At 47.1% G+C, this 13,764-nt stretch overlaps 4 protein-coding genes across 4 annotated transcripts; 3 read left to right on the top strand and 1 right to left on the bottom strand.

Annotated features, from left to right (window-relative positions):
- Nucleotides 1-5,173: 5,173 nt before the first annotated feature.
- On the top strand, nucleotides 5,174-6,414 carry HD556DRAFT_1437237 (chaperonin 10-like protein; the record flags this gene model as incomplete). Its single annotated transcript, XM_041305670.1, has 5 exons — nucleotides 5,174-5,430; nucleotides 5,481-5,559; nucleotides 5,612-5,798; nucleotides 5,852-6,246; nucleotides 6,295-6,414. 5 exons carry the CDS (start codon nucleotides 5,174-5,176, stop codon nucleotides 6,412-6,414), a joined length of 1,038 nt encoding a protein of 345 aa, XP_041166691.1.
- A 2,086-nt stretch (nucleotides 6,415-8,500) lies between these two features.
- HD556DRAFT_1437236 (chaperonin 10-like protein) lies at nucleotides 8,501-9,755 on the top strand (the record flags this gene model as incomplete). Its single annotated transcript, XM_041305669.1, has 5 exons — nucleotides 8,501-8,777; nucleotides 8,817-8,902; nucleotides 8,955-9,141; nucleotides 9,192-9,586; nucleotides 9,636-9,755. The coding sequence occupies 5 exons, from the start codon at nucleotides 8,501-8,503 to the stop codon at nucleotides 9,753-9,755; spliced, it is 1,065 nt and encodes a 354-aa protein (XP_041166690.1).
- Nucleotides 9,756-10,011: 256 nt separating this feature from the next.
- HD556DRAFT_1437235 (DSS1/SEM1 family-domain-containing protein) lies at nucleotides 10,012-10,435 on the top strand (the record flags this gene model as incomplete). Its single annotated transcript, XM_041305668.1, has 3 exons — nucleotides 10,012-10,138; nucleotides 10,191-10,326; nucleotides 10,384-10,435. 3 exons carry the CDS (start codon nucleotides 10,012-10,014, stop codon nucleotides 10,433-10,435), a joined length of 315 nt encoding a protein of 104 aa, XP_041166689.1.
- A 371-nt stretch (nucleotides 10,436-10,806) lies between these two features.
- Nucleotides 10,807-13,287, bottom strand: HD556DRAFT_1303564 (major facilitator superfamily domain-containing protein; the record flags this gene model as incomplete). The annotated part of the gene is made up of 20 exons (XM_041299607.1): nucleotides 10,807-10,941; nucleotides 10,995-11,155; nucleotides 11,215-11,331; nucleotides 11,385-11,421; nucleotides 11,473-11,559; nucleotides 11,610-11,662; nucleotides 11,710-11,726; nucleotides 11,778-11,834; nucleotides 11,889-11,920; nucleotides 11,972-11,996; nucleotides 12,033-12,254; nucleotides 12,313-12,373; nucleotides 12,430-12,551; nucleotides 12,607-12,710; nucleotides 12,765-12,829; nucleotides 12,877-12,957; nucleotides 13,008-13,016; nucleotides 13,075-13,101; nucleotides 13,137-13,180; nucleotides 13,241-13,287. The coding sequence occupies 20 exons, from the start codon at nucleotides 13,285-13,287 to the stop codon at nucleotides 10,807-10,809; spliced, it is 1,503 nt and encodes a 500-aa protein (XP_041166688.1).
- Nucleotides 13,288-13,764: the final 477 nt, after the last annotated feature.

Raw genomic sequence — 13,764 nt, 5'->3', positions numbered from 1 at the left:
GCGCTTCAGTTGCACAGCGTGCTAGAAGCTGTGAAGGGAACACGAGGACGTGCCAACTCAAACTTCCGGTGCACTTTTGACTTAACGCTCATTGTGTCTTGGTGTCAACACGTCGTGACCTGCTGAGGGACATATAGTTGTAAGTAATGATTTTAGACTTTGTCAAATGAAAGCTGAAACGGAGTTCTACCTAGATGTCTCCACCCATCGTTGTAAGGGAGGAGGCCTCGAGGATAATGCCTCGCCAGAAATTTGAGGGACACATCCGATCTGTCTATGGTGCCATACATCTACGAGGCGGACAACAGATAATGACTTGTTCACGGGACGGCTCGCTGCGGGTATGGAACTTGAAGAGTGGGAAACAGATTGGAGATGACTGGCGGGACGGTGACAGTCCAGTGTGGATCGTAGCGTTGTCTCCGGACGGGAAGAAAGTAGTCAGCGGGAGTATGGATGGTGAAGTGAGGTTGTGGGACATGGACACAAGCAAAGTTGTCGTGAAATGGATTGGGCATACAAAGGGAGTGAGTTCTGTCTGCTGGAGTGGAGATGGTCAGCGAGTCTTGAGCGGATCTAAAGATGGGACTGCAAGACAATGGGACGTAGAGAGTGGAAATGCAAACCCCGCACCAATCAAGACAGGGCACGGATTCGTGTGGGCAGTCGTCTACTCGCAAGACATGACCATGTTTGCAACTGGTGGATCCAAACAGAATTCCATCAAAATCTGGGATGCCAAGACAGGTGAACTTGTCGTTACTCTTGGAACAGCTTCTTGGGTGTTGTGCACCCTGGCTTGGACCCCGGATGGAAAAACACTTATATCTGGGTCATATGATCAGTTAATTACGACATGGGATACTTCAACCCCAGGGAAAACTGGACATGGCCAAAACGGTTGAGATCAAGCGGAATATGACGAATTTAGAAGCACCATATTTCACTATAGGAGACTCGCTGTGGAGACAAATAGAATATTTCGCATCTGTTGCAATCTTCTCGAATGTTGTAGGATATGTTAAGAATATTGATATCATATTTCAGCATATTTCAATCGAGTTCCACTGGTACGACAAAATCGGTTGTATTCGGGTGAAATATGCTATAATCTACTAATACAAATGCTTCGACCTACGACCAGAAAACACGATATAGGATGATGGTGATAGAACTAGCACGACAGTGTAAAGCAGGCAACCTCGACGGCAGCAAAAGAACAGGAGCGACGTGGACAGGCGAGGAGGGAGACAATCGGGAGGAAACCGGCAGGCAATAGCAAAAGAACAGGAGCGATGTGGAGTGAGACAGGCGAGCACAGGTAATTTGGAAGCGACCAGCAGGCGATGGCAGGAATGATGTAGACAGTAGAGGAGTTAGACGAGCGAGCAGGCGCTGTTCTTCGTCCAGCGCCCTGCTTTTTCCTAAGAAGTCTCAGCGACTTGATAATATGAGTAGCAAGGCTGTACTTACGAGTTCTCTAGCCTCCCTATCATAAGACTGTGGACAGAAGTGTCAGTAGAATGAAAGGATATGGTATCGAGGACGGTAGTGGTTGTCGGTACAGGTACCAGCTTCAAGTTCGAACTTGGAACAGTCTCGGAGTCATTAGACTGGACAACATAAAGAAGAGTTCCACTTACTGAGCATACAACCTTTGTTATGATACATACAGTGATAACATACTTAAATCGAAGATTCATACAATCTGCTGAGGAAGTTGGCGACAGTAGGAGGATGATGACTTGGCGGGAAGATGATGTTATGAGGAGAAGTAGGAAAAATAGGGTTGCCCCAATGAATTATAACTTTGGGGTGAATGATGTCACAAACTCTGCGCAAACAAAAGAGTACGTACTATAGCTAGCCGTTGTGCGATGTATGTGATGCAGCACGATGTGAAGTAGTCGATGAATTGCATAGCAGAAGTGCATGCGGTGCACGTGCGTCGTGCGAGCGCTTGACAAACTTTAGTGCGATCGACAACGCAATGGCCGCAGTGTGCGCATCAAATCGACAACGATGTAATGTTTTTACGATGCGATGTGTAGACGATCGTGTCGTTGAAGATTACACAATATTATAGCATAAATTATATGTCTAAACAATATTCCACTTGATCTCAACCGTTTTGGCCATGTCCAGTTTTCCCTGGGCTTCAACCTGGACACAAATCGCCGTGCTGAAAGGACACACTTGGATTGTGCGATCCATTGCAATATCTCTAAATGGCCGCATCCTCGCAAGCGCATCCTGGGATAACACAGTGCGATTATGGAACCTTGACAACAACCAGCTCATCGGTTCGCCCCTCCATCCATCTTGTTTGACTTCTGTGTCATTTTCGGCAGATGGAAAGCTACTAGCCACTGGCTGCTTCGACAAAAATGCGTATACATGGGATGTTTCTGGGATACTAAAAGAAGCTGGCCTTAGTGAACTTTTGTTGGACAAGCCGGTCCTCACTGTACGTGATACTTTGTTAAATCAGATCTCATTCAAACATATGTAGTCACGACGTTCAGTCCGTCGGCCAATCATCGTCCCTCGGGTGCCCCATGATTTTTTTGACGACTTACCAGGTCGGGCTCACGTACGTCATTAATGTCTAATTCAGTACTGTTTTGAACGTCTCCAGGTTTCTGCACGACACCCTCGATCATGGGCATCGCATTTAAGCACCCTTCGTAATCAGTTTTCCTCTTTATTCCACCCCGACACCCACGATACGTCTTCGCCACCCCACCCTTTCTACTGGGTTCGAAACCGACTCTTGGGCAAACCAAGCGATGAAGATTTTGAGTTCCGTGAGCGTCCCTCAGCGGTCGTCGATGTTCCGTATGCTAAGGGCAAACGTGTATGTCGTCCTTTTCCTTCTCGAATATTCAAACCACATCTCATACAACACAGAGGAATGCATCAGCAAGAGAAAAACGGATGAAAATAATTCCATTGAGACCTGGGAACCCTGCCGCAAGCACCTCACGTCCTCCCAATAGCAATACCGCACAACACTCTAATGGGGTATCTCAACCCCAGTCTTCGCAAGCACAGGCTACTGTCTCCACTTCCATCCCACCTTCCATCGTCACTGACACAAGCCCGAACACCAATCCTCATGTCATAATCAAACACGCTGGGCGCTGGACTCGTTTTTGGCTCTCTATATGCTGTTCCTCTTATGAATATACTGACGGTCATCATTAATCTACCCTGTTTGTTTTTCCTCTCTTAAAGATCTCCTTTGTCATTCTCATAGTTCTGTGCGCTTATACGTATACTCATGATCATCAGTAATATATTCCGTCCGTTTCCTTGTGCTTTACGAAGATCTTTCCCAACTCATCCTTCCAGTACATAAAACGGAGACAAATTTTTGTCGTTGCCAACAAGCTTTCACTGATCAGGAAAGTGACTCTTCCCAATAAACATGTGTACAACTGAAACGAACAACACTTGCATTTGCGTGCTGCAGAAATGATACATGCTCCAAGTAGGTAGCGAATCAGTCTATTGAGTCGAAATACTTGCCTACAAACCGCCAATGCTTCTCAATACGTCTCGAAAGTGCGACCTTCTCTCCGACCTCAGTACATGCGGGTGAAGTCAGTTGAACCTTCGCAAGATCCCCTCTCACGCTTAATACCCGCCCAGTCGATGTCGAACCCATGTTAATCAGCAGGAGCTCGTTCTTGGTGAGTTTCGAGACCTTATTTCTTCTTCTCTCTACGAACGCCCAGCAAATGGTGAAGAAGGAACGAATATATTTCAAGCTCTAGATTCTCTTTAAAACGCAATCACATATCCAAAACGAGGATACTCATCAATACAGACCTTAAGTTCGGGAGCTTCCCAATCGCACCCAGCACTTGACCAACGAGACAATCCGCTCTGCACAGCATAGGATCAATCTTGGTCCGAATACCAATCAACCCTCCCGGAACTGCAAACTGCAAGTGATTGTTCCCGATGTGCAGAGTCGATCCTGCTGAAAATGGGCTTGCGCGGTTCCGGCCCCGAGCGTCTTTCGTTGTAATCCTTAGATGAATCTTGACTTCTTGCCTTAGCCCGTAGGAAGTCTGTGAGGATAGAACACCACCTTTGAGCTCATCGACCTGAACACCAGGCTTGTTGACGTCGAAGAAACGGTCAACGATGAGACGGGTATCGGAAACAAAGTCGCAGACTGGGATAGGTATACGCTTTACAATGTATTCGTCGACAGCGTCGATGTTGTATTTCGGTTGCGTTCTGATGAGCGACGACTCGACCGGTAACGATCAGAATATCGTGACTGGGACAGTCTATGAAGGAAATATGGCGAATGACTTTCATCCTGTGACCGCATCGTATGCAGGGAGGATTATCTTCCTTGTCTGGGCAGTACTGCCTGGATGGGGACACACCTATAAAATAATAGAGAAGAGAGCTCTTGTTCCAAGGTATGAAGGCAAGCGTGAAGCGGCGTGGATGTTGACAGTGGGCACGTAAAGCTCAAATTACATAAACCGACACCAAATACATTCGCAAAAAGAAGTTATCGACTTGCTAGAAAGCCACCAAAACTCCTCGCGACTCGTTGAATCAGTGAGATCTTGGTATTTTTGTTGTCTCATTCGAACTACCCGCCTTCAGACACCACATAGACCTGAGGACATGACAAAATTTGGACGAAATCGATCTCTCCGAGTTGTTTGCTGGCGGTGAGCTCACTGGGCTAGCAGACGAACTTCGTACATTTGCAATATGGACTGTACAATATATGATGATGAACTTTGAAATTGGGCCACTTGTGCGTACTATCTTTATTTTATTCAACCGTGTGCTACATGCCTCTTCGACTCCCGGGTCACTGTTGCCCAGTGACTGACTGGAGTGGGATTCCAGCGTACTAGTCCTCGAAGAGACCGTATATGTCAGCGAGGCTCCTACCATTTCTGGCGTCACATCTCATGCACATTACCTGTGCATATGACGTTATCGTACAGGGCACTGTCAAGTCTGCAGTCTCTGGAGCTTGTTATTAAGCTGATGTACGACCGGACGTCATCGTTACTAACATTCGCCATTTCAAATGCCCGTTTGCGGTTTCTTGCTCATCAAGTTTCAATTTATTATATAGATAGCAAGGTTGGAAGGCCTCCAAGCATTCTACCCTCCACATCTATTTTCCATGTCTCTGCAACAGAAAGCTCTTGTTCTTCCCCAAAAGCAGGGCAACTTTGAGCTTAGCTCCCGCAGCATCCCCAGTCCTGGGGTCGGGCAGCTCCTGATCAAGATTCAATCTGCAGCTCTGAACCCAGTTGACTACAAGATCAAGGACGCAGAGGTGGTTGCGATCCAATACCCTGCCGTCCTGGGAACGGATATTGCCGGGACTGTCGAGGAACTAGGGGAAGGTGTCGAGAATTTCCGCGAAGGCGATAGAGTGTTAGACAATTCTTTGCCCATGTCTGCATAGGCTCAACCGTGGTTTATAGAGTGGCGCATGGCAAGTTCACTAATGACTTTACTGCATTTCAGCAGTATACTTTGACCGCTGCGAGCTTTACAGCAAAGGTAAGTTATGAGAACGTCTGTTGATCACATCGCCAACTACATCTCGTTCCAGATTCCCGCAAGCGAGTCCTTCGATAGCGCAGCCACTGTTCCTGTGGGTTTAGATACTGCGCTGGTGGGCTTGTATGGAAAACATTATGGAGCCGGTATAACCCCTCCTTGGACGAAAAATGTCAGTGGTCATGAATCAAAGAAACCAATTGTCATCCTCGGTGGTTCTTCCTCTGTGGGTTCATACAGTAAGCGAATTGAGACTTAATTCTTCTTCAATTGCATCCTGACAGTATTGCAGCCATCCAACTCGCTCGTCTGTCCGGATTCTATCCTATCATCACTACAGCCTCTGCAAGCAACGAAGAGCTTGTCAAGGGCTACGGCGCAACACATTTCTTTGATCGCAGCCTTTCTGGAAAACAACTACTGGCGGCCATCAGCGAAGTTACTGACGATCCTATCAAACTCGTTTATGACACCATCTCGTTGCCAGAAACACAGTCCGTTGGATGGGAATTGCTTGCAGACAATGGCACGCTCGTACTAACCCTTTATGCGAAAGTCAAAGAAGATGAAGGCAAGGGGCGCAAGATTGTCCAGGCATTCGGAAACCCACATGCCCCCGAAAATGAGGAGCTGTGCCGCAACTCTTGGGCTAGGCTGGAGAAGTGGCTTTCAGACGGTACCATACAGGTTTGTTCTGCGACCATTGTTTTGGATTTTTGTCTCATATTTATGTAGCCGAACAAATATGAAGTCCTCCCAAACGGGCTTGAAGGTATTATTGGAGGACTGGAAAGGTTAAGATTGGGACAGGTGTCTGGAACGAAGTTGGTTGCTCACCCTCAGGAGACACAGTAAATGCAAGGTTGTCAACTTGTTCCGATTTGCCGGGACTTATTTGAATGTACGAGCAGTGTTCATTCCGCATATTCAGGTCACCATAAATTCGTGTCACACTCTATGCATTACCCAATGCCTATCTTATTCTCCAGATCTGCGTCAGCAGTATGTCTGTCCATCTGAAGCGAAAGATGCTATTCGAAGAGCAGTTTGGACTGAACTACCCCCTTTCTACAATTTATCCTAAGAAGAAGCAGAACGCGCTCTGGCGGCTCCTGCAAGAGGTCATCCGAGTTCAATATTAATAACTGTCTTCCAGCCCATATCCGCACCCAGATCTCTTCGCTGCGACAAACTATGCCTGCAGATCTGACATTAAAATTTTTAACCAGGTTGAACAGCTGAGAACTCCCCGCTTCGGGAACTTGCAGACTTGCATTTCATTTCTTGTCACAGAAGTCAGATGGAGGTGCGATCTAGCCCAGGAGACTGCCTCACATATGAAATCAAGGCAGATGAACCTCACGACCTGCTGATCACGCCAAATTCCATTCAATAAATGTTCTTGTTTGTCCATCCATGTGATCTGTATCTCCCCGAGGTGCCTGACTCTGCATAGCAGTCTAACTTCGCAGATGATAAGATTGGACCGAGCCCGGGTCCCAGCTGATTGACGACTCCAATAGGTCACACAGCAGTTCGCCTATAGAAGAGGAACCTCGTTCACCAGCTTTGCGATTGATAGATCGCTTTGGACAGCCTTTCGGTCCATTTTTGCTAGCGCAACAGCACGTCAGAGAATACCAGAGGATTGCATCGAACCATGACATCATTGCACAAGTCAAAGACATAATTTCCGTTGTCATATGGACGTCCAGGTCAATACCGTAGAAGTACCGTAGGTCCGTGTCATCTCTATTGTACGATTCACCTGTTGCACGAAACAAGATTCGAATTCTCACTCGCAAACATTACATTTGATAGTTTGCCTTGGACAGCATTTTTGTTAAGGCGACAGGGCGACGGACTCAGAGAATTCAAGAGAATCGTATCGAATCATGATATCATTGCACAGATTAAAGATATGGCTTCTATTAGCTACATGATGGATACCAAGACACTGGAGATACTGTAGCTGTTCCGAACTTCCAGCCTCCGGGAGAGCGCATACTTCCGAACTCACACATTTATCTGCTGACATAATCTTACGCTCCGCTCTTACAGATCCCTTGTATACCTTCGCACGCTTACCTTGTTTCTATAGGCATCTGGTTTGGACGCTTTATGATGAGCCGAATCGCTGACACTAGTAGCGCTCGCCAAGGGACAGCGGTGCCTCCTTATATTCCAACATGAACGACGGATAACTGGCAAAAGTCTCTTGAAGAAATTTTCTTGTCTCCAACACTACCTTTTGTATTTGTACCATTTTGTTGGACAGCAACTACGTCAGAGCCCTTTGCATTGCCACGAGTGACGAAAGCTCAGAACGACAACGGCCGACAGCCGTGACCCGTTGGACTTCTGCCATATAAAGAGACACTTGAGGAGTACAAGGTGGGCATTCGTTGATTTGTGTCCTTTCTCTCTCTGATACTACACGTCTATACTCATGACTGAATTACACTACAAGGGTGTTGACAATGCATACAGTCGCGACCAAACTGGGACGCAGTCACATCCATGGATCGCACAGACAGTTGGACGTCCATCGCACATCTCGCAGCTTGATCCTGTCGTTCACACTATTTGTTGATTACTTCCATCTCCATCTCGTTTTGAAGCACTTGATACTGATCTATGATATCATCCATGATATCCCGTTAACTTACAGTTTGATTTGTCGTATAGTATATCACAGTCCACATTGTTTTGCCTACGGAAAGTCATCCAGTAACGTGTACACCTACGCCACCGAGTCTCCTACCATTTCAGGCGTCGCACCTCATGCACATTGCGTATGGCGTTATTGTGTAGGGGCCGAGCAGCTGATGCTACAAGAAGTAGATAAGGCATCTTACTAACACCGCCGCCATCTTCCCGTCAGCATGAACTTTAATCGTTTTCCCCACCCACTCTAGTATACCCTCCACATCTCTTTGGCATGTCTCCGCAACAGAAAGCTCTTATTCTTCCCGAAAAGCGGGGTGACTTTGAAGTTGGCTCTCGCGAGATCCCCAGTCCCGGGGCTGGGCAGCTTCTGGTTAAGGTTCAATCGGCAGCTCTGAACCCGATTGACTACAAGATCAAGGACACAGGGGCGGTCGTGACCCATTACCCTGCTGTTCTTGGCATGGATATCGCTGGTGTCGTAGAGGGAGTAGGGGAAGGTGTTCAGAATTTTCGCAAGGGCGATAGAGTGTTAGACAGTTCTTCACTAGGTTTGCACCTGTCTGTATAGGCTCAACGCTCAACGCTAGTTTACAGATTGGCGCATGGCAAGCGTAATAACGACTTTACTGCATTTCAGCAGTACACCTTGACCGTTGCGAGCTTTACAGCAAAGGTTGGTTATGAGAAGGCTTATTGACCATATCGCCAACTACATCCCATCCCAGATTCCTTCAAACGAATCCTTCGATAGCGCAGCTACTGTTCCTCTAGGATTGGATACTGCGCTGGTGGGCTTGTACGGGAAACATTATGGAGCCGGGATAGCCCCTCCTTGGACGAAAAGCGCCGCCGGTCACGAATCAAAGAAACCGATTGTCATCCTTGGCGGTTCTTCCTCTGTGGGTTCATACGGTAAGCGTAGTAAGATTCGCCTATTCGGCCGCATCATGACAGTATTGCAGCTATCCAACTCGCTCGTCTATCGCAATTTTATCCTATCATCACTACAGCCTCTCCGAGAAATGAAGAGCTTGTCAGGGACTACGGGGCAACTCATTTTTTTGATCGCAACCTTTCCGGAAAACAACTGCTGACGGCCATCAGACAAGTTACTGGAGGTCCTATCAGAGTTGTTTACGACGCCGTCTCGTTGCCAGAAACACAGTCTGTTGGATGGGAATTGCTTGCAAATAATGGCACCCTCGTATTAACCCTTCCTGCATCAGTCGAGGAACATGAAGGCAAGGGGCGTAAGGCCATCCAGACTTTCGGAAATCCACACACTCCCCAAAATGAGGAGCTGGGCCGCAACTCCTGGGCTAGGGTCGAAAAGTGGCTTTCAGACGGTACTATACAGGTTTGTTCTGCGACCACTTTTTTGGATTTATGTCTCATACGTGATGTAGCCGAACTATTATGAAGTCCTGCCAAATGGGCTCGAAGGTATTATTGGAGGGCTGGAAAGGATGAGGTTGGGACAGGTGTCTGGAACGAAGTTGGTTGCTCACCCTCAGGAAACACAGTAAATGCACAAGTTGCTGCCAGCTTGTTCGCCAAGGACTCTTTCTTGGCATCAGGGGGCACACAATCAAATTGTACACTAGGCATCGCAATTACAAGTTTATATATGTACAGCTAGGTAGGAAATCGGATGTAAAAGAATGCTTGTGATACTACATACATGCCCAAAAATATTTCTGCCCCTACGGTCCTGAAGTCACATTCTCACGATCATGCCACTGACGCGGCCTAAGTGAACGCGTGAGTCTATCTCTTACCAGTATGTCTTCATCCGCATCCTCATCAAAACCCGCAGAAAAACAACCAGAGAAGCCCAAGGAGGATGATAATCAACCTCACCTGGGGGTCCTTGAAGAAGACGACGAGTTCGAAGAGTTCCAAGTAGCAGGTGATCAATTCAGTCGTCATCTATGTCATCAATGTTTACTGTTATCTTGTAGACTGGGATGATTCTAGCACAGATTTGGCGCACTTGAAGGGCGCTGCACCTGGGGTCGCAAAATCAGCGGGGGATAAACTTTGGGAGGATAATTGGGACGATGACGACATCGAGGATGAGTTCAGCGTGCAGCTACGGTATGCAATTCTCCTCTCGTCTTGATGGTACATTTTCCCAACTCACCCATTGGCTAGGAATGAACTCGCTAAGGCAGGGAAAGCGACTGGGGACCCGATGCAGCAATAATGACATCGTATCAGTGGTTTTTGCCAAGTGACTCGTCCAGTTACTGTAGCATATACAATACTTCAGAAGTTTCATCATCTGCACTATTAAATTTTCAGTGTGTACTAAGTCTCTCACCGGAACTCTGGCTGCGATTAGCCACATCCGTTGAACAATCATATCCACATTAATCAAACAAGACAGGGAGAGCAAGGGTCGTGGAAGGTAAGCCACCTTCAGAAGAATAGTTTTCCTCACGAAACAGGTACATGTCATCAGTGTAGATCTCCGAAGACTGCATCTTAAGTGATTAAGCAGGTATTCATACAACTAAGGAAATATCGTGGTACACAAACGTGAATTATAATCAGGATCATCTGCTTGCAGCGCAACTAAACTTTGGTCTCTGAGTCTGTGTCCTTGATTGCTGAACTTATCTCTTGGCCTTCCGCATATGACACGGTTTCAATTTCGGGAAGACCCATAAGTGAGACATCGAAACCGTGCGCTTCGAGGTATTCCCGGAACTACGTTGCGAGGTATGTAAATGTTGCGGGCAACGGGAGGGATAATCACGCACCTTCGCATCCTCTTCCTTCATACCATCATGGTCCAAGGGTGTCACAAAAAAGTAAACAACGATTGCGCTCAGGATGGCAAGACCGCTGCCAACCCAGAAGGGGCCAGTGTTCCCTTTAGCTGAACTTGAGCCACCAAAATCCTTGACTATGATAGGGAACACTGGACGGACAAACAAAACACTCAGTTCACCCGTCGTACGGTAACTGTATGGCACCTACCCCAAGTTCCAATAAATGCGCCGATTTTTCCAACAGCAGCTGCAAAACCGTAATACTGGCCACGCACAGCAGTAGGTCCGGACTTTGCACCCAATACACCAAGGCAGTTTCCGGGACCTAGGCAAAAAAAGAGTTCAGAAGACGAAGAGTGATTGCGCAACACCACGCACCAAACTCGCCGAAGCTCAGGAAGATGCCGTACACCACCTGATGAACCATTTAGCATCTGGCAATTGTCTGTGTTAGAAAGATACCTACAGCAAAAGCGCCAATGTGTTGTGACAGTTGGGTATAAAGGCCACTCATGATAAATCCAATGACCGCTTGCGCGAGAAGGCCAGTGATCTAACATGAGATTCAGAAAAGGCACACCGCATCTGCTTAATAATACTCACTATAGTGACCTTTGGACCCAAAAGATCAACGAAGAAGGCGCCCACAACGGTGCCTGCAGAATGTGAGCTCTGGAAGTTCGTCGTCGTCCAATAGACTAACCTGGGATGTAGAACAAGCTGCGAAATCATGTAAATAGGAGCATGAATCATGAACGGGTGAAGGCTTACTTGATCACAACAGACCAACCAAAGACAACGGTGAGGGATGAATTGCCGCCGGTAACGCTGCCAAAACGGTTAAGTTCTACTTATATCAAGAAAACAAAAGCAGATGCATACGCGTTGGTGACTGTGGATGAATAAAGTCCGAACTACAAAAAAAAATCAGTGATAATTTATTCCGTAAGTGTCTGACAGCATACTGGGTATCTGGAGGTATGTGAGCAACTAGTCAAGAATGCATAGAAGCGGTTGCAGACATACGTGATGAAGTCATAGATGAACCATACTAGCGAGATGCCAAACAGGCCACGCCAGTATCTTTTAATGATTAGTCTGTATGGGATACGGACATGTTTCATTGAATCGCGCTTGTAGCGATTAGGTTCCTCCATGCGCAGCCGCCAAAAGAAGACAGCAACAGCAGGAACTACACCAAGCCCAAGCGAGAGGCGCCAGACGGCACGAAGGTGGTTGTCCCCGAATCTGAAAAGCAACTGTTAGATATAGATTACAAGATGTGGAAGTGAATGGCGTCACGGACATCCAGTAAAGTACTAATGGTACGAATGCTCCAATAACAAAACCGGCATCGATCATAGTGTCTGAGCAGCGTGTTTTAGAATACTGGTGATAAAGGTATTTCACCACATTGGCTCACTCGTTGCAAGCACCAGCCATCGGTGTTGCGAGTTCTTAGCAATGCCCTCTTCTTCCGACTGTTCAGATGCAGCCACGGAGCCGCAAGGGTATTCAGCGCCGACGCCAATTCCAAGAAGGAAGCTGTGTTAGAAATAATGAGTGGCAGAGATGATCTCGCACCGGCACATGTACGTACCGGCATGCAATAAGCATAGCAAGCATTCCATGGAGGCTGTGATTAGCACCAGACGAAGCAGCTGAGAGACCAGAAAATATTGCAACGATCCCAGTTGCGGACATCTGTTTCAAAAGCATGACTTGCGGGTTGCTCGATTGAGGTTGACATCTACTTACCATACCAAATTTGCGCCCAGCTTTGTCGGAGAGATAGCCAAAGGTGAGCATACCCACCACGGTGCCTGGTACGATTTAATTGCAGATCAATGAAGGAGACTCAGTTACGCACCTGCGAAGGCGACACTAGAGAGTGTGGTGCTGTAGTTTGTAGTGATGCCGCCGGAACCAGTGCCGTATATGCGTTCCAGAACTGTAATTCACATTAGACCTTCAGTGAATTTGATGGTAAAAATCGCTTACGAGTGTTGACTGCAAGACAGTTGAATTTGAGGTCAAAGAGGGCTCATCAAGTTGAATAATTACCCACCAGCACCAATGACATTGTTGGCATAACCTACGAACGATTATGAAATTCACGTTAAAGGAGACAGATGTTGTACTGCTTGCCATCAGAAAACAGAGCCGTTCCACAGCTGTGAGAAAGGAGTATCGTGATCAATTTGAAGATGAGAAACAAACACAAGATAACGTACGCAAAGATGAGAGAAATACTACTCAGGGCGACCTTCTTCTCAGTCATGGCGTTGAGGGAGGCAGTGATAGAGGACGTCGACAAAGAGCAGGCAAAGAATCTTTTGTATCAATTCCACCTCTTAAAATAGAATCGTGGCTGAATCTTATAGGTGATCCGGGCCCTGGAGACGCATACGGTCAACAACTTGAAGCATTTTCTCTGCCATTTTCGCTCAATGTTGATTGGTGGCATACCAGCAAACGTGTGCTCGTTGACGCATTCTACTTCGTGCAAGTCACAGTCCAGGTAAGCTGGTGCTCTGCCGTCCGAGGTGCCCGTTACAGGCATTGAATGCAATACATATCAAGATGCTTACTGGGGTTAGAACGTGATTGTGTATCACGATGTTCCTGTGTGCGTGTGTGGCAAACTCCAATCAGCTTGCAGGCCATGTGAGCAGCATTTCCTTTCCTGTCTGATACTTGGCCAAAGCTTGGGGCGGGATGTCCCGGGACACGGCGGCTGTGCGACGACCCCCTGCTC

The sequence above is a fragment of the Suillus plorans genome (genome assembly GCF_016647745.1).
Source record: "Suillus plorans strain S12 chromosome Unknown HD556scaffold_3, whole genome shotgun sequence".
In the NCBI taxonomy this organism is placed as follows: Eukaryota; Fungi; Basidiomycota; class Agaricomycetes; order Boletales; family Suillaceae; genus Suillus; species Suillus plorans.
The sequence above is the reverse complement of the archived record's forward strand: the minus strand, read 5'-3'. Positions and strand labels throughout refer to the sequence as shown.